Source organism: Oncorhynchus mykiss, chromosome 23 (assembly GCF_057628025.1).
Source record: "Oncorhynchus mykiss isolate SJ-2025 chromosome 23, ASM5762802v1, whole genome shotgun sequence".
Lineage (NCBI taxonomy): Eukaryota > Metazoa > Chordata > Actinopteri > Salmoniformes > Salmonidae > Oncorhynchus > Oncorhynchus mykiss.
In genome coordinates, this window is record NC_143044.1 from 45,516,058 (window position 1) to 45,543,977 (window position 27,920).

General features: G+C 44.4%; 1 protein-coding gene and 1 long non-coding RNA gene across 3 annotated transcripts in view; both read right to left on the reverse strand.

Moving 5' to 3' along the window:
* Positions 1–27,920, reverse strand: part of LOC149972614 (uncharacterized) — a 337,364-nt gene that overhangs the window by 238,125 nt on the left and 71,319 nt on the right. The window lies entirely within an intron of this gene.
* LOC110502990 (zinc finger and BTB domain-containing protein 18) lies at positions 706–12,217 on the reverse strand. Of its 2 annotated transcripts, none has more exons than XM_021581354.3 (2): positions 11,854–12,217; positions 706–5,835 (listed from the first exon to the last, which is right to left on the reverse strand). In XM_021581354.3, the coding sequence occupies exon 2, from the start codon at positions 5,819–5,821 to the stop codon at positions 4,199–4,201; it is 1,623 nt and encodes a 540-aa protein (XP_021437029.1). In that variant the 5' UTR covers positions 5,822–5,835; positions 11,854–12,217; the 3' UTR covers positions 706–4,198. The 2 variants fall into 2 exon arrangements, with proteins under 2 accessions (XP_021437029.1, XP_021437028.1); XM_021581353.3 differs by lacking the exon at positions 11,854–12,217 and adding an exon at positions 8,964–9,292.

Genomic DNA, 27,920 nt, shown 5'->3' on the forward strand with positions numbered 1-27,920 from the left:
CGGTGTAGCTAACTACTGGAACTACACACTACTGTTTTACCATGTAGCGGTGTAGCTAACTACTGGAACTACACACTACCGTTTTACCATGTAGCGGTGTAGCTAACTACTGGAACTACACACTACCGTTTTACCATGTAGCGGTGTAGCTACCTACTGGAACTACACACTACTGTTTTACCATGTAGCGTTTTACCATGTAGTGTTTTACCATGTTCTTGCAATTTGTAATCTGATATTTACAGATGATAATTTTTCACAAAGTAATTTGGATGTAGTGAACTACTTTTTCAAAGTAACTTTAGTTAGGTAAACTATATATTTTTAAGGGTAGCTTTAGTGTAGCTTACCTTCTTCCAGTGTGAAGTAAAAGGTAGCTTGGTAAACTATATTTTCAGAGTAGCTTCCCCAACATCGGTAATTGTAACATTTGATTGAGCTTGTATCTAATACATACAGGCCTCTGAGAAGTCCAGTCGGTTTAAACACTTATGAAATTAAATTAAGATTTTTTTTTATATTACAATAATTTCAGCAGATGACATCTTCCTTCTGTTAAAATATGACTGTGGCTCTAAGCTGTATTAATAAGTATAATAAGCATTTAACTAATCCTCTAAATGTGCGGTAGTTTGTGCCGACTGAATGGTACCCATGTTATTCACTCTTTATGTGACAAATTAAACACACACATTTACATTGAAGTTGAGTTTTAAGGTTCTTATAATTTATTGCAGTTTGCACACAATTTAAAAATTTCAACAACAGCACACCAAAAAAGTACAAAACTAAACAGCCTTAGAATTTACTCCCCTTGAGAAAAAAACAAAACATACTTTGATTGTCAAAGCTAAATGCTTAAATCCAGAAAAATAAACCAAATCTCACAGGGAAGCAAATATATTTGAATCAAAATCTGCTTATTTTTCAGACAGTGATTGTCCTTTTCAACCAATTTCTTTCTATTTCCCCCCTCCCCTCTCTTCATTGTAGTCTACATTTGAACGTTTTTTCCCCCATTGGCCCTTTCCTGTTTTCAAGTAACCAAAGTTGGATTGATGTAAACGGAGATGCTTATTGGATCATTTCACAGCTTCCTTTCCGTTTCAAAAAGGTCAATAAACAGTCCAGTTACACACACTTTCAGTGTTCCAGTGATAACGTGAAAATAAACCAAGCTGTTTACAGTAGTTTAAGGCGGTCAAGTACAATAAGAAGTCAGCAATAATTGTAAATAAGTCTTCAAACAGAGAGGTAACTCACATATGATATATTTTCCATGGATGCAAAGAGATCAATTACCACTGTGCAAAATGCCATGAGTGTGTGCAGTTGGCAAGGAGCACCCATGTCACCAGCTGATGCTGCCACCACCACGTCCACTGAAGAGCAAACCAAACCCCCGGACCAGTGTGGACATGCCAGACATGCCAATGTGCAGACATTCATAACCATACTAATAACAACTGAGTTTGTGTAGAGTTCAACTTTTGCTTTTGTTCGATTGATTGATTCCATGATTTTTGTGCACAAACATTTTTTGAGTGCAGATTTTTTTCTCAGAATGTTCACATTCCTAAAAATGTGAAAAATCCTAAATAAAATATTGAAATAAAGAAAAATGAGATATTATAATATTAAGGTTAACTCAATCATTTCACGATTAAATACATCTCCTCTTGAATGTAATAGTATCCATGATTTCGTGAATCTATAATTTATAACTGTAATTTTCATAAAGGCATATTTTCAGCAATAAATCTCAGTTAAATAACCTTTAATGGTGCAATCAAGTATGCCAATTCTCTCCCTTCAAAAGTAAGGATTACGCTTTCAGTACAAAACACGCACATGTACATACATACAGTACGTACATAGGAGCACTCAAACAGATACACACAGACATTCAAATTAGGAGCGTGTAGTGCTGCTCTCTGATTCTTCAGCTTTTACCATTTAAAACAGAAAGAACCTTCAGGAGTACTCAGGCTTTACTGTTGAAACATAAATAACCTTCAGGAGTACTCAGGCTTTACTGTTGAAACAGAAATAACCTTCAGGAGTACTCAGGCTTTACTGTTGAAACAGAAAGAACCTTCAGGAGTACTCAGGCTTTACTGTTGAAACAAATAACCTTCAGGAGTACTCAGGCTTTGCTGTTGAAACAGAAATAACCTTCAGGAGTACTCAGGCTTTACTGTTGAAACAGAAAGAACCTTCAGGAGTACTCAGGCTTTGCTGTTGAAACAGAAAAAAACTTCAGGAGTACTCAGGCTTTACTGTTGAAACAGAAAGAACCTTCAGGAGTACTCAGGCTTTACTGTTGAAACAAATAACCTTCAGGAGTACTCAGGCTTTACTGTTGAAACAAATAACCTTCAGAAGTACTCAGGCTTTGCTGTTGAAACAAATAACATTCAGGAGTACTCAGGCTTTGCTGTTGAAATAAATAACCTTCAGAAGTACTCAGGCTTTACTATTGAAACAAATAACCTTCAGGAGTACTCAGGCTTTACTGTTGAAATAAATAACCTTCAGGAGTACTCAGGCTTTACTATTGAAACAAATAACCCTCAGGAGTACTTAGGCTTTACTATTGAAACAAATAACCCTCAGGAGTACTCAGGCTTTACTATTGAAACAAATAACATTCAGGAGTACTCAGGCTTTACTATTGAAACAAAGAACCTTCAGGATTACTCAGGTATGAGCAGGTGAGCATCTCTCTCGTAGATCAGTGCGAAACCTTCTCATTGGCCGCACAGTTAGAAACAAGTGTCAAATAAAAATATAAATAAATTACCCACAACGCTTACTTAATGTCGATGAGAAAGCAGAAAATACCAAAGCAGAATGTTAACTGGATATAGCTACAGTAGTTGGGAACCTTAACTCCTTGACCACCATGCAGCAGAGTAGACTGTGATGAAGTGCTGTGTGGGCGGGAGGCAAACACAGTAGAGGAGATCTTCAGTAGATTAGTTAGGTCACTACTGGCATTCAGCCCACACTGCCACCTCTGTCAGTCTGAAGACAAACTTCACCTCACATTCCGTTACACAAACTCAAACCCAAGACCAGTGCATTGACACAATATCTTCACAGCCCAGAAGAACATTTCAAAGGAGTCCCGGCAGACTCTCAAAAGGAGCAAAGAAAATAAATAAACTACTTAAGAATGAAATAAGTTAATTTAGAATACACCCCCCCCCCCCCCAAAAAAAAAAACAAGAAAATGTAAGATAAATCATATTCATGCATTTTCCATAACTGTAATATTCCGGGTTTCTTAACCGACTGCACCCTTGGATATTCACATTGTCTGTTCTATATTTGCTCAATTACAGTGTACAGTTATACAGTAATTCACATTTCAAATATACAGGTTGGACTTCATGCAATATCAGATCCCATTTTCCAAAAATAAATCCATAATCATAACCTATAGGATACAGCCAAATGAAATTAAAGGGATGTTTAAAGGCAGCAGATAGATTTAAGAAATTGTATAATAATCATTCATAAAGAATTTTAGAAAATACTTGAATTGATGTGAAAAAGGAAGCTGTACATTGCATGAGTGCCATATGTCTTTCATCAGTCAAGAGCTTAAGGAGCAGAAGCTTGTTAGAGCAGACCTCTTTCCAGTTTCCTTAAACACACATACACACACGCAAACGCACACACACACCAATGAAATTTGATAATAAAAATATAGTGCACTATATACACACATATTAATACACACACACATATGTGTACTGGTATAAATTGATGAGCAGTACCCGTTTAGTGTATTCTAATAATCTTCAACGTCAGTGTGTTACCTGAACACTTCATATGGTTGTCGTTGAAGGTGTGCCTTAGATTAAGGAGTGTATCTATACACAAGAAGATGACATAACACTGGGTGTTGATTCCAGCGCCCATGTTTTTTTTTATATTGAACTAAATCTGAACAAATAAAAGATTAGAACAGAACAAAGGACTGGAACTGAAAACAGTAGTAACATCTTCATGTTCTATTAAAGTGCCATTTAACCAGATTTTGTAATGTACGTACAAGAAACATGACTAAATCAGACCCCTCTCCTACCCACAACCCGTGCTCCAACTCCCTTACCTCTCTGCCCAACCTTCACTGACACCTCTCTCATTTAGCTTAAAAACAAAGGAGTCCTGATTATTTCAGCAGGCTTCACTTCCACAGTTCTTGAGAACTATCCTCTATGGCCCAGTCCCTGTGGAGGGTGGGTAGGTTGAGGCCTTCACTCTTGACAGAGAGCGAGTTGACCAGTTCGCAGTGGAACTTGCGGATGTGGCGGTACAGGTCCCCAGACTGGGTGAAGCGCCGCTCGCACCATTTGCAGGCGTGCGGCTTCTCTCGGGTGTGCACCACGGCGTGCCGGCTCAGGTTGTGAGAGTACTGGAAGCTCTTACCGCACGTGGTGCAAGTGTATGGCTTCTCTCCAGAGTGAGTCCGCTCGTGGCGCTTCAGGGTGTACATGCAGGAGAACGTCTTGCCGCAGATGGAGCAGGTGGGCACGTTGATGTCGCTGGCGGGCTTGGCGCGCACGCCTTCCTGCTCGCGAAAGTGTGTGCTGAGGTGGATCTGGAGGATGTGCGGACTGGGAAACACCTTGTTGCACAGCGGGCACATGAAGATCTGAGTGTGAGGGGCGTTCAGCATATTGGACACGTAGGGCAGCAGGGTGCTGTCGATGCTGGCCGTCTCAACCTGGGCCCTCTCACTCTCTCCGCCCAGCATGTCATTATTGCTGACCTTGTCGTCACGCTCCAGTTCACTGGCCAGGGTGGCATCACGCAGGGCTGACAGGTGGGCCTCCAGGCGTCTGTGAGCATGGCTGCTGACCAAGTGGTGGTTCAGACCTCCGTTGGTTCTGGGAGGGGTGGCTTTGGGCCCGCTGTGGTCCATCTCGTAGTCACCACTCACCAGGTCCTCATGGTCTGAGCCCGTGTTCTTCTCCTGCTTCACCTGGACCAGGGTGCCCTGCAGGCTATCTGGCATCACCACACCACAGAAGTAAGGGTTATTGGACAAGGCCTCGCTGGGCCCAGTCAGGCTGGACTTCACAGACAAGTCCAGGACACAGTCTGCATCCGACGACACTCTGCGGGAGCCACGGGAGCCCACAGACCTCCGGGACAGGGAGCCTATAGAGCTGCTGGGGCTGCCAGTTGGGGATTGCAGCTTGGGGGGACTGCCATGGGCGTCATCTTCCCCTGGGCTGGTGGCAGTGGCCGGGGTGCCTGCCCTGTCAGTGGGTAGCCTTATCCACAGGCTACTGGGGTCCTGCTTGGACTCCAGGTCCTCATCGTCACTGGGCAATAGGTCAGCTGTGGCTGGTTGGCCCGTGCTGCCCTCGGAGAAGCTCTCTAGTTTGTCAGAGCAGCTGGAAGCATCCTCCTCCTTCTTGGTGCTGTCTGCCTCCGCAGTGGCTTTGTGCTTCAGCTTCTTCTTGCAGACCTTGACAATGTGGTACATGTGGAGGAAGCTGGCAGCAGCCAGCACATCTTCCACGGGCAGGGCTTTGAACTGGAGCTTCCCCTCGTACATGAACTCCAGCAGGAGAGCGAACGCTGGGGCTGTAACAATGTCGCTGTTCAGATGAACAATGTCCCTTTTGTCCAGCTGGTCCTTGTAAAAGAGATGGAAGTACATGCTGCATGAAGCCAGCACTGCTCGATGGGCCCGGAACTGGGCATCGCCGACCAGCACAGTGGAATCACAAAGGAAACCCTGATGCCTCTGCTCACTCAGACACTGTAGCAAATGTCTGCTGTGGTCTGGGAACTCCATGATGTCTTCATAACCTAGAACAGACAGCAGATGTTAGCGGCACATTATTTTAGAAGATGTAAGAGGTACATTATTTTAGAAGATGTTAGAGGTACATTATTTTAGAAGATGTTAGAGGTACATTATTTTAGTTTTAGCTTGTAGACAATCTGTCTGGATCCACTCACCCACTCTTTCACCTCATGCACTCACTCACCCACTCTCTCACTTACTCACCCACTCACTCACTCACCCTCTTTCTCACCCACTCACTCACTCTCTCTCTCACCCACTCACTCACTCACCCTCTCTCTCACTCACTTACCCTCTCTGTCACTCACTCACCCTCTTTCTCACCCACCCACCCACTCTCTCACTCACTCACTCACCCACTCACTCACCCTCTCACTCATTCACTCACACACTCACTCACTCACCCTCTCTCTCGTTCACTCACCCTCACTGTCACTCACTCACCCTCTCTCTCACTCACTCACCCACTCTCTCTTACTCACCCACCCACTCTCTCACTCACCCACTCATTCACTCACCCACTCTCTCTCTCACTCACTCCCTCACCCACTCTCTCACTCACTCACCCACTCACTCACTCACACACCCTCTCTCTAACTCACTCACCCTCTCTCTCACTCACTCACTCACTCACCCTCTCTCTCACTCACTCATTCACTCACTCACCCACTCACCCACTCACTCACTCACTCACCCTCTCTCTCACACTCACTCACTCACCCTCTCTCTCACTCACCCACTCACTCACTCACTCACTCACTCACCCGCTCTCTCACTCACCCTCTCTCTCACTCACCTTCTCTCTCACCCACCCACTCACTCACTCACCCTCTCTCTCACTCACTCACCCACTCACTCACTCACTCACTCACCCTCTCTCTCACTCACCCACTCACTCACCCACTCACTCACTCACCCTCTCACTCACTCACTCATTCACTCACCCACTCACTCACTCCCTCACTCATTCACTCACCCACTCTCTCTCTCCCTCACCCACTCACTCACCCTCTCTCTCACCCACTCTCTCACTCACCCACTCACTCACTCACTCACTCACTCACTCACTCACTCACTCACTCACCCTCTCTCTCACTCACTCACCCACCCTCTCTCTCACTCACTCACCCTCTCTCTCACTCACCCTCTCTCTCACTCACCCAAAAGGGAACAAAAATGTGCCTACACAAGAAATCCTTGACATTTTAAAATACATTTACAAAACTGTCACTAAAACATCACCAAAGACACATTTTCCTTTTTAGATTCTGCTAACATGTTTTACCACCAACCAACTCCAACTTTCAGACACACAAACACCAAATAAAAAACAGGTAGAGTCTAATTGCTCCATAAACCTAAATGTTTCCGGACGATATTTGGGAGAGGTGTTGGTTGCTCTAGACTGCGACCAATGGCTGCTCCACATGATCACAGAGAGGCTTCAGCAGCTAACCCCCGCCTGGTCACACAGATGTCTCCCCGCCCGCCTGCTAACTGAACTGCTTCCACGCTTTACTCTCCCAGCTCCTAGTGAGGTTATTTTTAATAACCCACATTGGCCTGGCCAGACTCTTTAGGTAACAGGATTTCAGGTACACATGCAATCCTCACATACACAAGCTACTGATTCCAGAGGCCTACTGTAAGTATACTGAGAATAACGACTGTACACGCGGAATTGAAGGGTTTGAAAAACAGGTTGCCTTGTTGGTAATTACAAAAGGCCTTTTATTGTCAACTCCCACTGCCATTTATATTCATACTTTTGAATGAGAAAAAAAAAGATCACACCTGTAAACCAAGTATCTTTTTTTTGCCTGAAAGAATACATGAGCCTGAACATTAAGCAGTTAAATAAACCCTTTTGAATGTGAGTGAACAAGTGTGCGATCCTCCTCACTGGAGCAGAGTTCAGACTTTCCTTAATGGTGGGAGGCTTACAGGGACAAGGATGTCCAACCCCACAGGCAACTCCCACCACCCCACGCTCCCCCTACCTCAAATCTTTCTAGAAACCGCACATCCTCCCTAAAGAGAACGGCACTGAAGATTTACAGTACAATCACTTTAAGTGCCCTGTAGTCTACAGCCATCCTAATCCTTAAGATGGCTAAAAATAAAGATAGTAGGACAACTCACAAGGTAGCAGCGATCAAATTAGGGGTCTGTCAGGACAGAGAGGGACAGAGAAGGAGGCTTACAAACATCTGATCCAGCTGACTGTGGCCATATGGCAGCTGCTGCCCAGATAAAGAGATTAAGACTAGGAGGAGTGCGATTACAGCTGTCTAGCCAATTCAGGCAGCTCAAATCTGCAACTTCTAAATTAGTCACCACCAACAGAAAAAATGAACACAAGCCAGGGAAAGAGGACATCAGGCTTTCAAGTCATTTCAAAGACAGTTATTTTGTATTTTTTTATTGAACTTTTATTTAACTAGGAAAGTCAGTTAAGAACAAATTCTCATTTACAATGACGGCCTACCGGGGAACAGTGAGTTAACTGCCTTATTCAGAGGCAGAACGACAGCTCTGGGATCCGATCCAGCAACCTTTCGGTTACTGGCCCAACGCTCTAACCACTAGGCTACCTGCCGCCCCAAAAGTTAGATTTAAAAGGTTGAATTATTCTTAGTAAAAATTACCCTATAGATTTGTATTTTATTTTTTTTACATTGTTTGTGGATGTTTTAACTAGAATAACTTTATGAGTATAAAGATTTACAATTTTGATAGTAGCAGTTATCTGTTGGATCAGATTTGATAAATTAATACTGTGTTTACCAGACAATAAATACACGTTAAATTGCATTTAATCATTAGTTAAACACAAATGAAGAAATGTATTTTGGGTGAAACAAATGACAATAATTTCAACAAACATTCAACTCCAAGCCCAACTTGCTCACTACAAACCAGAGAAAAACTAGGAAAGCTCTTCCTGACTACACCAGTCCCTTGCTTAGCTACAGTAAACAACTACTGTACACATACACAACATGTAGACTAAATCCTTCACTTCCTATTCCATAGAGCTCTGACTAAAAGTAGCCTGACCCTGGGAAAAGCCAGAGCTACTCATACAAAATAAAACCCTCCCAGGGCCCCGGACCCTTTCCCACAGTACCTGCAGTATGCATCAACTTGATTAAGTCCACTGTAGTAGAAAAGCTGGGCCGGCTGCAGCTTTTTTGCAGAATCAATGAGGGGGTAGGAGAAAAAAAAATGCAAACTGTGGAAGACAGATGCAAAGCGGAGGAGATGTTGGAGGGGAATGAGATACCTCCTCCTGAACACAGATCCGCACACACACTAACTCCCAGTCTGTGCATTAGAATAAAAGACTGGGGGATGGCAGCCTGTCAGCTGCTCTGACATCATGTTCAGATGGAAATGCTACCTCCAGCTGTGCTCCTTTTACAGCCATATGCTACTCCTCTACACTCTGCCACCAGCCTCTCCTTTATACAACTTTGTTTATTTTTTTCTCCTCTCTCTAAAAAAAGGGGGTACATGTATTGAGGTGCTTGGGTGGAAAACTAGACAACTTCCCCCTACCTCTTCACTCTAAAGGATAACTTAAGAAAATAGGTCTGTGTGAAAACCAACATTTTTTTTTCTAACCTAGTTTCCTGCGCAATGAATTTAAATACCCTCAAGTTTTTGTGTTTTTTTTTTTGCCGCCTGCTCTCCTTCCAGTAACCATAAACAAAGGCCAGCACAGCACATTTTCAACTGACAGATCCACGCAGCTGATATTGTTTTCAACTTTTGTATGGTTCACTGCGCTTGCCATTACCGTAATTCATTTCCCTAACCCTTTGGACAACTGACAGAAAAATGTAGAAAATAACAATGGGAACAATCGTATTGACCTCAAGAGTGATATTCTAAATGAAACAAAAACTACACTATTCCTTAATGGGCTGCCTAAAACTGACTACAGCTTCTGCTTTCTTTTGTGAAAGTATTCCACTCTTTCGTGTGAATATTTCAGTGGGTATTTTTATTCCACAAGGAATTAATTTATCTGCCATGTGAATGGATCACAGCCACACATCTATATGCAGCACATTATTATTCATATGAAACAATAACAATAATAAACAATAACAATAGACTGCTCCCGCACATTGGCTAACCGGGCTATCTGCATTGTGTTCCACCACCCACCACCCGCCAACCCCTCTTTTACGATACTGCTACTCTCTGTTCATCATATATGCATAGTCACTTTAACCATATCTACATGTACATACTACCTCAATCAGCCTGACTAACCGGTGTCTGTATGTAGCCTGGCTACTTTTATAGCCTCGCTACTGTATATAGCCTGTCTTTTTACTGTTGTATTATTTCTTTACTTACCTATTGTTCACCTAACACCTTTTTTGCACTATTGGTTAGTAAGTACGCATTTCACTGTACGGTCTACTACACCTGTTGTATTTGGCGCATGTGACAAATAAACTTTGATTTGATTTGATCGTATATTAACATTTTTTGTGTAGCCTATATTGATGTGAACTTTACATTCAAGACATTCAACATGTTCCTGTTGACATAAGGGGCATTTCATAAATGTATTTTATTTTTTATTTCACCTTTATTCAACCAGGTAGGCCAGTTGAGAACAAGTTCTCATTTACAACTGCGACCTGGCCAAGATAAAGCAAAGTAGTGCGACACAAACATCACAGAGTTACACAAACATACACAAACGTACAGCCAATAACACAATAGAAAAATCTATATACAGTGTGTGCAAATGTAGTAAGATTAGGGAAGTAAGGCAATAAATAGGCCATAGTGGCAAAAATAATTACAATTTAGCAATTAAATACTGGAGTGATAGATGTGCAGAAGATGAATGTGCAAGTAAAGATACTGGGGTGCAAAGGAGCAAAAAAACAAAAAAACAATATGGGGATGAGGTAGGTGAGTGGGCTATTTACAGATGGGCTATGTACAGGTGCAATGATCGGTAAACTGCTCTGACAGCTGATGCTTCAAGTTAGTGAGGGAGATATAAGACTCCAGCTTCAGTGATGTAACATAATTCTCAAGTTTTGTTATGAAAATGTACAAGATCAAAACCTTTAGGAATTAATTGCAATTTATGCTAATGAGTGTAGCCTATACTTTAGAAAGAGGAGAAACACACGAATATATAGGCCATATGTAGGCTGATAGAACAAACCTATGGCCAGATATCTTATGTTATTCATATATATCTTTAAATTACCTTCAAATCAGTGACGCTGCACGCAAATGGGAAAATTGGAGTTGCACCTAAATAATTAGCCTATATTACCGATTCAGGATCCGAGGCTTTCACAGAACATAGTCTATTCCTTTCACACAAAAAAGGATATCATGTATCATTAAATAGCCCTAGAGTGTGTTTGGGTAATTGGTAACAATGTTACAACATTAATATTACAATTTGCAACACATAACACTTAATCCAAATATATACATTGTATTATTGCCATTGCCTTTCTTTGGATTAGCCTAGTCTACAAAAAGATCAAAAGCCAGGAAACAACTGTCATTAATTAGCCATTACTTCCATAAACTTCTTGAGACCGGACATGACACACTACTACCGATACAAGCAACTGATCAATGTATCTGTCAACCTCTGTAGGCTACTCCTCCAGGGTCTGGCTACCAACATTTCTCTGCGCTGCTCGTTCCAGAATGGAAGACTGTCGCGAACAACACAACAGAACATTCGCAAGACTACAAATACAATATCTCTCGCGCGCACACACTAACGCAATCAAGCTAGCTAGCCACGGTGGCTAACAAAAAAAAGTACACGTTCGATCATTAGTAGGCTATAGCAGTTCTGTAGCAGGCCCCGATGCAATGCCGACAGGCACTACGAAGGAGCTAACATAGCAACTATTATGTGAACACAACAGTCGCTAGAAAGGATTATTACTTTTTCCCCTTTCATTCTTTAACCTCCTTTCATCACCCTTTCGGACTGTGGTATTAAAGGCACTTACAGACAACAAGCTCCAATGTCTTCCTGCGTCCTTCGTCAAATCCTATTGAGGCTGAAAAATAACTAGATTGACTTTCAACAAATGTCCATAACAACCTGCAGTGGCAGGAAAGACGGACCGAGCGAGCGGAGAGAGAAGGGCTGCGGCAGCCAGATGTTTCCGAGCTGTTGCTACTAAACTCCAGCTACGGTAGAGGCGTCTGACTGACAGCGCAAAAGCCAATAGTGCTTGTGATAAGAAAAGTGAAGGCAAATTGGAAGCAGTCGTTGAAGAGGGAGGGATATGTCTACTGGGTGTAGGTTGACACCAGGCAACAGTGAGAAGGCAGAAAAAAGGCCAAGCGAACTGGTTCCCTGAACAGACTGGCGCAGAGCACAGAGTGAGCGAGAGGCTGAGCGCAGGGTTTCGTGGGTACTGTAGTCATGCTTCGACCAATAGAGAGGAAGAACAGGTGCACTACCTTCATATTGTTGAAATAAAACTTTTGTCACCGGGTACAAAATGAGGACTGCAACGAAAAGGTATGCGAATATAAGGCAATTCACGCGTAAAATAACTCCGTTGGAAGCGAGCAGAATGCATCAAGGTAGCACAATCAATTGTTCATTCATTGGTTTGAATAAAGTTATTTTCTTTCTAGGCAATTTTTTCTGACTTTAGTAATTTTCCTATTGCCATGGGATAGCCTATAGATTTTGCAAGGATATTAAATAGTTTATGCATAATGTCATGATGAATAGGTTAGCCTATCATAGTAGTCCTATGTCTATAGTCCTATCATTAGGCAATGCTTAGCCGACTAAACTCAACTTTATGATTTACGTTGGAGTTGTGCGGTGACTAGCGTGTGCGGACTGGAGCTCCGCCATCACATAAAATGTACTTTTTCATTTAAAAAAACTACTGATGTCAGCAACCAAAGAAAAGCTACCTGAAATCAGTAGCTTAAAAAAATACATCTGAACTTAATTGTATGTGATGTCGTATTACCCTTCCGCCCACGCTAGATGCAGTCGACTCGCATAGTAAATCACGGAGTTGAGTTTTGTCGGCTAAACTATGCTAAACTATCAGCAGGTTCATTCACTATCGATAAAATTAATGGCCCAAGTCTCTGTTTATTACAGTGTGTCTCAGGGACATACAATAACCATGTCTTGATTTGATGTCGAATACGTCCACTCTCACGTCAATAAGCGTTAGCCTAATGTAATTAAAAACGAATAGGCTACTTTGTATTTTTATTTGTAATATATGTTATATTGTACAACACTATAACTTCATTTAAAGACGAGCAACATTATGCTGAAGTTGCATGTCTCCTTTGATGTGAGTTTAGGTTATATCTTATAGGCAAGATATTCTAAGACTTGGTGAGAACCTTATAGGTGATAAACACGTTATAAAACATTATATACTGTATTATAATATGGAGGTTCAAACTTCAGTCAATTTCGAGACATTTCATTAGAGCATCCAGTTTTGTAAGCAACGTAAAAAGTTGCACGGAGTGCCAGGGCAGTGATCACACATGCAGGACCGTAAATCTGGAGAACAAGAGAATCCGTTTGTGACTACAATCACAGGAACAAAGATATAGGGGCCCCAAAGTTAACATGGGCCTATTGAGAGGTATTTCATGAATTTTCGAAGTGGAATGATGTTATGTCTTACAGATGCTCCACATGTACATAAATACCAAATAACAGGTTGCTTGTGTTGAGGTTGTAGTGGAAATCCAGTCTGGTCATTTACATTCCTAAATTCGTCCCAGTAAACTAATTGGTGTTACTAATAGAGTTCAAAACACAGTAATGATTCACAGTATTTAATCAAAAATACATTACATCTTTAAATGCACATAATGGCCTCATTATGTGACAAATGAGTGAATGTTAGCAGCATTGTTTGTAACAGATTACAATCCAGTAGTTGCTCTCTCTGATTATAGGAAAGCTCTGAGTAATTATCACATCAAATTATGTGATGATATGTCTATGTACCCAATTTGAATAACTGCTTCCGAATAAAATCTTCTGAAGATTTTTGAAAACAAGCAGGTATTGAGAAAATGCCCACTACATATTTTGAAAAAGTTATTCCATATTTGAACAATGTTTTAAAAAACCTACTATTTATTTTGATAAATGCTTCAATTATGGAAGCATGGCTTAACATGAATGATCTTATTGATACTTAGGTTTCACTTTTTCACTTCTGAAATGTGTATTATTGTCAGAGGTACAGTACAATCCAGATGCTATCAACAGCACTGTTTGAAACCTGACGCCAATGTGTTGTGCTCCTCCATCGCTCAGAAGCCCCTGTGATTTACATAAACATTTTTACTTTAAAACTCCTTTTGATCCCCAAATTATTTTTGAGTCAACAGATGCTGGGCTGGAACAGACTTGTGCCAAAAACAGAGATCTTTGAAATTGTACTTTCTGCAGGTCTTTGTTCAAAACCAATGTCAAATATGATTTCTAAATGTTGCCCATTTAGAGATGCCTTTTCATTTAGCAGTGAAGGACATTGAGAAAAGTAATTTTCATCCTAACAATATAAAGGATGAAAATGCACCAGTTTAATTTTGAGCAACATGATGTATGTGACAATTAAACATTCCACAAATGCATTGCATTTCTTTGCAATTATATTATTGGAAATAAATAATTTATTATCTTTGTATCTGTGTCAATATAAGGTTGGATATTTACATACAGCAGCAAATTAATTTCTCTGCATTTTGAGAGAGAGAGAGAGAGAGAGAGAGAGAGAGAGAGAGCGAGAGAGAGGCCTGTCTCTACAGTGATATACTATACACCAGCCTCTCCTTCTGCATTCCTTCCTCTTGGGGTCACTGTGGATTCCATGTTTGGGCTCCACATCTCTCTGACTGTCACAGTACAGGCAGAACATCTTTAATAGTGATTGATGCCCACTGTAGTAGTCACATATTCAACATACATTTTTTTATGATGAGAAATGATTCAATTATGCCAAAAATATTATTGATTTGTTTGTAAATGTAAATTACATGTCAGTGTTCTCTATAAGGTCTTGTACACATCTTGTACATTTTTTCTTTTACACTTGTTTGGTTTCTTTACATTACAGATGCCAACAGAGAATGTCTGTTATATAGAAGTTATGTTTGGATTGTCTTATAGCTTCATTTGCCATTCTAAACAAAACAAAACAAGAAAGTAAAATACATTTTTAAGCAATGTCTGTAAGAAGGCCTTTTCAACAGAGTACACAAAATCCCCCTCCATGTCCTCAATAACGACACACATGAAAACCTTTGTGCCCTATGAGTTCTGTAACAGACAACTCACCATTTTTGCTGGTCTGTGACTCAACGACTTCGCCCTCGGTCAGAGGGGAATAAGGCAGCCTCACAAGAGTTACACACACAGGAGGTACACACACATTACAATGGTTGTTTTAAAGCAGTCATTTCGGACAACTGTGTGATCACGCTCTTTGTAACCAATGTGAGCAAGACCTTTAAACAGGTCAACATTCACAAGGCCGCGGGACCAGACAGATTACCAGGACGTGTACTCAGAGCATGCGCGGACCAACTAGCAAGTGTCTTCACATTCCATGACCGAGTCTGTGATACCTACATGCAGACCAACATAGTCCCTGTGCCCAAGAAAGCGAAGGTAACCTGCCTAAATGACTACCACCCAGTAGCACTCACTTCAGTAGCCATGAAGTGCTTTGAAAGGCTGTTCATGGCACACATCAACACCATCATCCCTAGACCCACTCCAATTCGCATACCGCTGCGACAGATCCACAGATGAGTCCATCTCAATCGCACCTCACACTGCCCTTTCCCACCTGGACAAAAGGAACACCTTTGTGAGAATGCTGTTCACTGACTACAGCTCAGCGTTCAACACCATAGTGTCCACAAAGCTCATCACTAAGCTAAGGATCCTGGGACTAAACACCTCCCTCTTCAACTGGATCCTGGACTTCCTGAAGGTCCACCCCCAGGTGGTAAGGGTAGGTAACAACACATACCCCACGCTGATCCTCAACATATATATGTACGGTCACTCTGGGGACAACGTCATCGATGCAGTTATTGATGAAGCCAATGACAGATGTGGTGTACTCCTCAATGCCATCTGAGGAATCCCGGAACATATTCCAGTCTGTGCTAGCAAAACAGTCCTGTAGCTTTGCACATTTAACATGCTGATATAAATTTGGTCAAATGGATTTAAAGTGCAATAAGGAAGGGCTCCATGTTGGTGCAATAAGGAAGGGCTCCATGATGGCGCAATAAGGAAGGGCTCCATGTTGGGGAAATAAGGAAGCGGCTACTAGGAAGTGCAGGGCCATAAATTAAGGTTACAGCTCAACAATGGAAAACAGGATAATACATGCGGGCAGCAGAGGCATCATGCCCAAGGGGGCACAGGGGGCATGTGCATCTTCAGATTGGTCCTGTGGGGAACACAGGGGCATGTGCCTCTTCAGTTTGGTCCTGTGGGGGTCACACACAGGACCAACGACATGCCACTGGCTTTGAGTAAGGCCAATGTGTCTATGTATGCGGATGACTCAACGCTATGCACGTCAGCTACTACAGCGACTGAAATGACTGTAACGCTTAACAAAGAGCTGCAGTTAGTTTTGGAATGATGTTAGTCCTAAATATTTCCAAATATTGCCCCAACATGGAGCCCTTCCTTATTGCCCCAACATGGAGCCCTTCCTTATTGCCCCAACATGGAGCCCTTCCTTATTGCCCCAACATGGAGCCCTTCCTTATTGCACCAACATGGAGCCCTTCCTTATTGCGCCAACATAGAGCCCTTCCTTATTGCCCCAACATGGAGCCCTTCCTTATTGCGCCAACATAGAGCCCTTCCTTATTGCCCCAACATGGAGCCCTTCTTTATTGCACCAACATGGAGCCCTTCTTTATTAAACCAACATGGAGCCCTTCTTTATTGCACCAACATGGAGCCCTTCTTTAATAAACCAACATGGAGCCCTTCTTTATTGCACCAACATGGAGCCCTTCTTTATTAAACCAACATGGAGCCCTTCTTTATTGCACCAACATGGAGCCCTTCTTTATTGCACCAACATGGAGCCCTTCTTTATTAAACCAACATGGAGCCCTTCTTTATTAAACCAACATGGAGCCCTTCTTTATTAAACCAACATGGAGCCCTTCTTTATTGCACCAACATGGAGCCCTTCTTTATTAAACCAACATGGAGCCCTTCTTTATTGCACCAACATGGAGCCCTTCTTTAATAAACCAACATGGAGCCCTTCCTTATTGCACCAACATGGAGCCCTTCCTTATTGCACCAACATGGAGCCCTTCCTTATTGCACCAACATGGAGCCCTTCCTTATTGCACCAACATGGAGCCCTTCCTAATTGCACCAACATGGTGCCCTTCCTTATTGCACCAACATGGAGCCCTTCTTTATTAAACCAACATGGAGCCCTTCTTTATTAAACCAACATGGAGCCCTTCTTTATTAAACCAACATGGATCCCTTCTTTATTGCACCAACATGGAGCCCTTCTTTATTAAACCAACATGGAGCCCTTCTTTATTGCACCAACATGGAGCCCTTCTTTATTGCACCAACATGGTGCCCTTCTTTATTGCACCAACATGGAGCCCTTCTTTAATAAACCAACATGGAGCCCTTCCTTATTGCACCAACATGGAGCCCTTCCTTATTGCACCAACATGGAGCCCTTCCTTATTGCACCAACATGGAGCCCTTCCTTATTGCACCAACATGGAGCCCTTCCTTATTGCACCAACATGGAGCCCTTCCTTATTGCACCAACATGGAGCCCTTCCTTATTGCACCAACATGGAGCCCTTCCTTCACAGTTGAGGGGGAGCGTGTCTAGAATGAAACCAGATCATGAAAACCCCCCAAGTAGAGAGAAAAGTCGACTCGTGTCACCTATGACACGAGGGTTATTACAATGCCTATGAAGTTTTGTACAATGGATGGATGTTGAGGGACTGCTTATTGTAAAAATACAAGGATGGTTTAATTACGATGGGAAGTGTATAGAAATAGACAGGGAACTGCTAATCCTAACCCTAAAATAACCTGAAAGGAATGTTGAGGTAACCAATAATGCTGAGCTAGGAGAGCGTAGGAAGAATGGCTTGGAGAATTTATTAGCTCCACCAACAACAACACCAACACAATATTGCAGTGTAAATAAATAATGATCTATCAATTTCAAATGCACTCATCTTATTGGGCCAGGGGAACAGCTGCTGTCTCCCAGAGCCCAGAGAGAGCCTCTCGAGGTGCAGCATCTGTTTAGGGAGGTGGGAGCCTGGGGGGGGGGGGGGGGGTTCTCTGGTGTGTAGGCATCAGGAGACAACTGGGTGCTTAACTTGTTTATCAACAGATGGCGTGGATCATCTTACATATCAAAAAAATTGGTTTTGGATTTATGTTTGTCAATTAAGCATTTCTCATGACGACACAGTTTGGTGCTGGTGAGCTTTACGACAATGTTTAACTCTGTAATGGAAGCCGGCTTTGCAGTTTGATTTACTGTAAGATTACATCGGTCTTGTTGATAAACCCCATCTAATCATGTATTTGTGATGTGTGTTTTGGTTTCTCTTCCTCCTAAGTATGAAGGTATTACAAATGTTAGCCTCCGAGCTAATTTCCTCACACAGCTGTTGTCTAATTCCGACATTTGGACAGGGTTCAGTGTCCCATGCCAAATGTAGGCCCTGGGGGCCCTTTAGAAACGTTAAAGTGGCATCAGTGCTCCGTTTATATGACAGTGCAAAACAACCAGGTGTTTGCAAATTCTAGTCATGAAAGAAGTAAGGCAGCAGGAACGGTTTGTTTAAAGGTTCAACATTTCACAGTCCTAACTTAATATCACAAAAGTACCCTGTGAATTTGCAGCTCTCAATATCTTCAAAAGCGGTATTGGAGGAGAGAATATTTTACCTCAGAGTTATAACTTCAGACACTGCATTACTCTGAGGAAGTTGACCAACAGATGAAAATGTCCATTGACAAAGCAGGCGGCAGCTCTCACATTGCAGGAGGATGCTGGATGACTACCTCTTGGCTTATAGGAGCCATTAACCAATTAGGCTTCCTGATGTCCATCAGTGGGCAGGGACCAGTACTGCACAGCTCTGTCTGTCTGAGCTGCCTAGCCACCACAGACACATACTTCTGGGCCATCTTCTTTTAGTTCAGTCAGTCGGTCAATCGCTCACTTACTCACTCACTCACTTACGCAGTCACTCACGCAGTCACTCACTCACTCATGATTACTGTGTCTAAGACTAATCGTACCCCATTGAGTAGCTTCTATACACAGTAATGTGGTGCCACAACGGATGAATCCCAAATCAAAACAGCTTTCCAGTAGTAGTCCTATGGGAATGGTGCCAAATAAGAGGGAAAGCTGTGTAGGAGTAACTTTTGCTCTTACCAATCTGTCACATAAAATACAATTGTATTCAAATCAAATCCAATTTTATTGGTCACATACACATGGTTAGCAGATGTTAATGCGAGTGTAGAGAAATGCTTGTGCTTGTAGTTCCGACAGTGCAGCAATATCTAACAAGTAATCTAACAATTCCCCAACAACTACCTAATACACACAAATTTAAAGGGGTGAATGAGAATATGTGCATAAAAGTATATGACCGAGCAGCATAGGCAAGGTGCAATAGATGATAAAAAATACAGTATATACATGTGATATGAGTAATGTAAGATATGAAAACATTATTATAGTGGCATTATTTAAAGTGGCATTGTTTAAAGTGACTAGTGATCCATTTATTAGAGTTGCCAGTGATTGGGTCTCAATGTAGGCAGCAGCTTCTCTGAGTTAATGATTTCTGTTTAGCAGTCTGATGAACTTGAGATAGACGCTGTTTTTCAGTCTCTCAGTCCCAGCTTTGATGCACCTGTACTGACCTTGCCTTCTGGATGGTAGCGGTGTGAACAGGCAGTGAATCGGGTGGTTGTTGTCCTTGATGATCTTTTTGGTCTTCCTATGACATCGGGTGCTGTAGGTGTCATGGAGGGCCGGTAGTTTGCCCCGGTGATGCGTTGTGCAGACCGCACCACCCTCTGGAGAGCCTTGCGGTTGAGGGCGGTGCAGTTGCCATACCAGGCTGTGATATAGCCTGAAAGGATGCTCTCGATTGTGGATCTGTAAAAATTTATCAGGGTATTGGATGACAAGCCAAATTTCCTCAGCCTCCTGAGGTTGAAGAGGCGCTGTTGCACCTTTTTCAGTTTGTCTGTGATGTGTACGTCGAGGAACTTAAAACTTTCCTTAAAACTTTCCTCTGCTGTTTCCTGAAGTCCACGATCATCTCCTTTGTTTTGTTGAAGTTTAGTGAGAGGTTGTTTTTCTGACACCACACTTCGAGTGCCCTCACCTCCTCCCTGTAGGCTGTCTCGGCGTTGTTGGTAATCAAGCCTATTACTGTGTCGTCTGCAAACTTGATGGTTGAGTTGGAGGCGTGCATGGCCACGCAGTCGTGGGTGAACAGGGAGTACAGGGGGGAGCTGAGCACGCACCCTAGTGGTGCCCCAGTGTTGAGGGTCAGGGTATATGTCACATACATGTGTTTAGCAGAGGTTATTGCAGGTGTAGTGAAATGCTTGTGTTTCTAGCTCCAACAGTGCAGCAATATTTAACAAGTAATATCTAACAACACACAATCTACAGTAAAGGAATGGAATTAAGAACATATAAATATTTGGATGAGCAATGTCAGAGTGGCATAGACTAACATACAGTAGAATTGTAGTAGAATACAGTATAAACACTTCTGGTCAAAAGCTTTAGAACACCCTCTCATTCAAGGGTTTTTATTTATGTTGACTATTTTCTAGGTTGTTGAATAATAGTGAAGACATCAAAACTATGAAATAACACATATGGAATCATGTAGTAACCAAACAAGTGTTAAACAAATACAAAAACAAAATATATTTTTTATTTGAGATTCTTCAAAGTAGCCACCCTTTGCCTTGATGACAGTCTTGCACACTCTTTGCTTTCTCTGAACCAGCTTCACCTGGAATGCTTTGCCAACAGTCTTGAAGGAGTTCCCACATATGCTGAGGACTTGTTGGCTGCTTTTCCTTCACTCTGCGGTCCGACTCATCCCAAACCATCTCAATTTAATTGAGGCTGGGGGATTGTGGAGTCCAGGTCATCTGATGCAGCACTCCATCACTCCCCTTCTTGGTAAAATAGCCCATACACAGCCTGGAGGTGTGTTTTGGGTCATTGTCCAGTTGAAAAACAAATGATAGTCCCATAATCCCCAAACCAGATGGGATGATGTATCGCTGCAGAATGCTGTGGTAGCCATGCTTGTTAAGTGTGCATTGAATTCTAAATAAATCACAGACAGGGTCACCAGCAATGCACCCCCACATCATTACACCTCCTCAATGCTTTATGGTAGGAAATACACATGTGGAGATCATCCGTTCACCCATGGCAGATGGAACCAAAAATCTCCAATTTGGACTCCAGACCAAAGGACAGATTTCCACCGGTCTTATGTCCATTGCTGGTGTTTTGTAGTGGTTTCTTTGCAGCAACTCAACCATGAAGGCCTGATTCATGCAGTCTCCTCTGAACAGTTGATGTTGAGATGTGTCTGTTACTTGAAATCTGTGAAGCATTTATTTGGGCTGTAATTTCTGAGGCTGGTAACTCTAATGAAGGTGTCCTCTGCAGCAGTGGTAACTCTGAGTCTTCCTTTCCTGTGGCGGTCCTCACGAGAGCCAGTTTCATCATAACTCTTGATGGTTTTTGCAACGGCACTTGAAGAAACTTTCAAAGTTCTTGAAAATTTCCACATGGACTGACCTTCATGTCTTAATGTATTGATGGAGTGTTGTTTCTCTTTGCTTATTTGAGCTGTTCTTGCCATAATATGGACTTGGTCTTTTATTAAATTGGGCTATCTTCTGTATACCATCCCTACCTTGTCACAACACATTTGATTGACTCAAACGCATTAAGTATAGGGCAGCAGTGATGTGCTTTACCCTGCTAGGTAAAGTCCCCCCTTATCTCAGCTCGCTGGTCACCATAGCATCTCCCACCTGTAGCACACGCTCCAGCAGGTATATCTCTCTAGTCACCCCCAAAACCAATTCTTTCTTTGGCCGCCTCTCTTTCCAGTTCTCTGCTGCCAATGACTGGAACGAACTACAAAAATCTCTGAAACTGGAAACACTTATCTCCCTCACTAGCTTTAAGCACCAACTGTCAGAGCAGCTCACAGATTACTGCACCTGTACATAGCCCACATATAATTTAGCCCTATCAACTACCTCTTTCCCAACTGTATTTAATTTATTTATTTATTTTGCTCCTTTGCACCCCATTATTTTTATTTCTACTTTGCACATTCTTCCATTGCAAAACTACCATTCCAGTGTTTTACTTGCTATATTGTATTTACCTTGCCACCAAGGCCTTTTTTTGCCTTTACCTCCCTTCTCACCTCATTTGCTCACATTGTATATAGACTTGTTTATACTTTATTATTGACTGTATGTTTGTTTTACTCCATGTTCTTGAAAATTTCCACATGGACTGACCTTCATGTCTTAATGTATTGATGGAGTGTTGTTTCTCTTTGCTTATTTGAGCTGTTCTTGCCATAATATGGACTTGGTCTTTTATTAAATTGGGCTATCTTCTGTATACCATCCCTACCTTGTCACAACACATTTGATTGACTCAAACGCATTAAGTATAGGGCAGCAGTGATGTGCTTTACCCTGCTAGGTAAAGTCCCCCCTTATCTCAGCTCGCTGGTCACCATAGCATCTCCCACCTGTAGCACACGCTCCAGCAGGTATATCTCTCTAGTCACCCCCAAAACCAATTCTTTCTTTGGCCGCCTCTCTTTCCAGTTCTCTGCTGCCAATGACTGGAACGAACTACAAAAATCTCTGAAACTGGAAACACTTATCTCCCTCACTAGCTTTAAGCACCAACTGTCAGAGCAGCTCACAGATTACTGCACCTGTACATAGCCCACATATAATTTAGCCCTATCAACTACCTCTTTCCCAACTGTATTTAATTTATTTATTTATTTTGCTCCTTTGCACCCCATTATTTTTATTTCTACTTTGCACATTCTTCCATTGCAAAACTACCATTCCAGTGTTTTACTTGCTATATTGTATTTACCTTGCCACCAAGGCCTTTTTTTGCCTTTACCTCCCTTCTCACCTCATTTGCTCACATTGTATATAGACTTGTTTATACTTTATTATTGACTGTATGTTTGTTTTACTCCATGTGTAACTCTGTGTTGTTGTATCTGTCGAACTGCTTTGCTTTATCTTGGCCAGGTCGCAATTGTAAATGAGAACTTGTTCTCAACTTGCCTACCTGGTTAAATAAAGGTAAAATAAAAAATAAAATAAAAATGTGCATGTGAGGTCTCCTCCTGCACTCTAACTGATTATAGGCCTACCTATTTTCTTTTTTCTTTATTTAACTAGGCTAGTCAGTTAAGAACAAATTCTTATTTTCAATGACGGCCTAGGAACAGTGGGTTAACTGCCTGTTCAGGGGAAGAACGACAGATTTGTACCTTGTCAGCTCGGGGATTTGTGTGTGTGTGTGTGAGCAAGTGTGTGACCAAGTGTGTGAGCAAGTGTGTGAGCAAGTGTGTGCCATAGCCACAACCTCAGCCAGTGTGAACATTTGCCTTGTGGAATGAATTCCCAGGAATGCCTAACCTGCGCCAGCTGTTGGAGACAAGCTACCTTTGCCAACAGTGCCTGCTCTGCCCACTGGATCATCAGTTCCAGCACTTCCATCTGTATAATTTGTACCAATTCTCTCTGCATCTGGACCTTCAATAGAAAGCCTTCCAACAATGCTGGCCATGGCTAGCCTGCCAACTGTGCCAGATGTTTGAGCTGTAAGCCCCAGGCTAAATTAATGTATTTCTCTACTCATTATTTGGGACTGGTAAATTGCAAAGGATTTTAGCTTTCTCCACAACAAACCATCTATCAACGGGGAGACTTCAGTTGATATTGGTGGTTGAAGGCTATTAGGAAGAGGTGGGAGGCAGATGGGGCTTTTATGAGGCCTGGCTCACTGTGAGGAGCCTTAGATTTCAACTTCAGATGTGTTGGAGTGGGTTTGTAAGGATAAAGGGATTCTAAGGTATTGAGGCTTATATAATTAACATCTTGCCTGGTCTTACAGTAATCCTCATGAGCCAATTTATGGAAAAACATGTTATGGCAAAAACAGAGTCAGAAAATTAGCTTCATCATCTGCATCATTTAGGTATTGGTTGGATTGGGGTAGGTTTTGCTGTGGTGCCCACCAAAGTGGCATCTGCCAGGGTTTATCAGCATGGGCTTCATCTGCAGGGCGGCACATGGCTTAGAGCCTCCTCACAGATGGTGAGAACCTCCCGGTCTGGACATCCTGCATGGGACTACCATCTACTGCATGGCAACCATTATCCACTGTCAAATGACACCAACGTCAACAAACTCTGGGATGTTTTTTACTCTCCAAAATTTGGCAAGGTGGTCATGGGTGGGTGATTCCAAAATGTGCCATGAGGTGGGTCAGTGATCTAATGATCAGGTGTCACGATCTTCATAATGATGAGACCAAGGTACAGCGTGAATAGAGTTCCATATATTTTTAATGAACTGAAACTCACCCAACAACAACCAAATGAACCGTGACGCTACTAGTGTGCACACAGGCACCTAACTGTAGACAAGATCCCACACCAGAAAGTAGGAAAAAGGGCTACCTAAATATGATCCCCAATCAGAGACAACGATAAACAGCTGTCTCTGATTGGGAACCATATCAGGCCGACATAGAAATACAAAAACCCTAGAAGAACAAAACTAACCCTAGATGAACAAAACTAACCCTAGATTAACAAAACTAGAATACCCACTCTAGTCACACCCTGACCTAACCAAAATATAAAGAAAAAACAGAGATACAGTATATAAGGTCAAGGCGTGTGTAACGGCGATCGTCTGCGGGAGGAAGAGAAGCGGACCAAAGCGCAGCGTGGTGGTTATTCATGTTTTAATAAATCACTATACATGAACAAACTAACAAAAACAAGAAATGTGAAAACGCAAAACAGTCCTATCCTGTGACAACAACCACAGTGACAGGAACAATCACCCACAAACACACAGTGAAACCCAGGCTACCTAAGTATGATTCTCAATCAGAGACAACTAATGACACCTGCCTCTGATTGAGAACCATACTAGGCCGAAAACATAGAAATGCCCCAAAACATAGAAAAACAAACATAGACTGCCCACCCAACTCACGCCCTGACCATACTAAATAAATACAAAACAGAAATAGAGGTCAGAACGTGACAGTACCCCCCCCCCAAAGGTGCGGACTCCGGCCGCAAAACCTTGACCTATAGGGGAGGGTCTGGGTGGGCGTCTGTCCGCGGTGGCAGCTCTGGCGTGGGACGCGGACCCCACTTCACCATTGTCTTAGTCCGCCTTATTGTCCGCCTCCCTGGCTTACTCACCATGGCCACCCCTCTCAATGACCCCACTGGACAGAGGGGCTGCTCGGGACAGAGGGGCAGCTCGGGACAGAGGTGAAGCAGCTGCTCGGGACAGAGGGACAACTGCTCGGGACAGAGGGGCAGTAGCAGCTCGGGACAGAGGGGCAGCAGCTGCTCGGGACAGAGGGGCAGCTGCTCGGGACAGAGGGGCAGCTGCTCGGGACAGAGGGACAGCTGCTCGGGACAGAGGGGCGGCAGCAGCTTGGGACAGAGGGGCGGCAGCTGCTCTGGACAGAGGGGCAACTGCTCGGGCGGCCCCTGGCTGACTGGCGGCGCTGGCGGCCCCTGGCTTACTGGCGGCGCTGGCGGCCCCTGGCTGACTGGCGGCGCTGGCGGCCCCTGGCTGACTGGCGGCGCTGGCGGCCCCTGGCTGACTGGCGGCGCTGGCGGCCCCTGGCTGACTGGCGGCGCTGGCGGCCCCTGGCTGACTGGCGGCGCTGGCGGCCCCTGGCTGACTGGCGGCGCTGGCGGCCCCTGGCTGACTGGCGGCGCTGGGCTGACTGGCGGCGCTGGGCTGACTGGCGGCACTGGCGGCCCCTGGCTGACTGGCGGCACTGGCGGCCCCTGGCTGACGGGCGGCACTGGCGGCCCCTGGCTGACGGGCGGCACTGGCGGCCCCTGGCTGACGGGCGGCACTGGCGGCCCCTGGCTGACGGGCGGCACTGGCGGCCCCTGGCTGACGGGCGGCACTGGCGGCCCCTGGCTGACGGGCGGCACTGGCGGCCCCTGGCTGACGGGCGGCACTGGCGGCCCCTGGCTGACGGGCGGCACTGGCGGCCCCTGGCTGACGGGCGGCACTGGCGGCGCTGGGCAGACGGGCGGCACTGGGCAGACGGGCGGCACTGGCGGCCCCTGGCTGACGGGCGGCACTGGCGGCTCCTGGCAGACGGGCGGCACCTGGCAGACGGGCGGCACTGGCGGCTCCTGGCAGACGGGCGGCACTGGCGGCGCTGGGCAGACGGGCGGCACTGGCGGCGCTGGGCAGACGGGCGGCACTGGCGGCGCTGGGCAGACGGGCGGCACTGGCGGCGCTGGGCAGACGGGCGGCACTGGCGGCGCTGGGCAGGAGGAAGGCTCTGGTAGCGCCGGAGAGGCGGGAGACTCCGGCAGCGCTGGAGAGGAGAGAGCCCCTGCAAGGATGGGCCGGAGAGACAGCCTGGTACGGGGAGCTGCCACCGGAGGGCTGGTGCGTGGAGGTGGTGACGGATAGACCGGGCCGTGCAGGCGCACTGGAGCTCTTGAGCACCGAGCCTGCCCAACCTTACCCGGTTGAATGGTCCCGGTCGCCCTGCCAGTGCGGCGAGGTGGAATAGCCCGCACTGGGCTATGCAGGCGAACCGGGGACACCGTGCGCAAGGCTGGTGCCATGTAAGCCGGCCCAAGGAGACGCACTGGAGACCAGATGCGTAGAGCCGGCTTCATGGCACTTGGCTCGATGCCCACTCTAGCCCGGCCGATACGCGGAGCTGGAATGTACCGCACCGGGCTGTGCACCCGCACTGGGGACACCGTGCGCTCCACAGCATAACACGGTGCCTGCCCGGTCTCTCTAGCCCCCCGGTAACCACAGGAAGTTGGCTCAGGTCTCCTACCTGGCGTAGCCATACTCCCTGTTAGCCCCCCCCCCCAAGAAATTTTTGGGGCTGACTGCCGGGCTTCCTTGCCAACCGTGTTCCCTCATATCACCGGCTCCTCTCTCCGGCTGCCTCTGCTCTCCTCGCTGCCTCCACCTGTTCCCATGGAAGGCGATCCTTTCCCGCCAGGATCTCCTCCCATGTGTAGCAACCCTTGCCGTCCAACACATCATCCCAAGTCCATTCCTCCTTGTGCCGCTGTTGCCCGTTACCACGCCGCTTGGTCCTGTTGCGGTGGGTGATTCTGTAACGGCGTTCGTCTGCGGGAGGAAGAGAAGCGGACCAAAGCGCAGCGTGGTGGTTATTCATGTTTTAATAAATCACTATACATGAACAAACTAACAAAAACAAGAAATGTGAAAACGCAAAACAGTCCTATCCTGTGACAACAACCACAGTGACAGGAACAATCACCCACAAACACACAGTGAAACCCAGGCTACCTAAGTATGATTCTCAATCAGAGACAACTAATGACACCTGCCTCTGATTGAGAACCATACTAGGCCGAAAACATAGAAATGCCCCAAAACATAGAAAAACAAACATAGACTGCCCACCCAACTCACGCCCTGACCATACTAAATAAATACAAAACAGAAATAGAGGTCAGAACGTGACAGCGTGACAGCAGGTCATTTGCTTCATTTGTTTAAGTTATAAAACAATGACAGTAAAATGAGAATAAAGTCTTATTTCAAAACATGAATAATGTGTCAAAACATGTCATCTACTGTTCCATGTCGCAAGCATATTTCTGAGAAAATTGCCAAGAGACA

Excerpts from the sequence above, each read along its gene's own strand:
- LOC110502990 (XM_021581353.3), bottom strand. The coding sequence starts at position 9,168 with ATGCACAGACTGGGAGTTAGTGTGTGTGCGGATCTGTGTTCAGGAGGA. Across the intron at positions 5,836-8,963 it reads CAAGTTGATGCATACTGCAG|GTTATGAAGACATCATGGAG; the intron begins GTACTGTGGGAA and ends TGTCTGTTCTAG.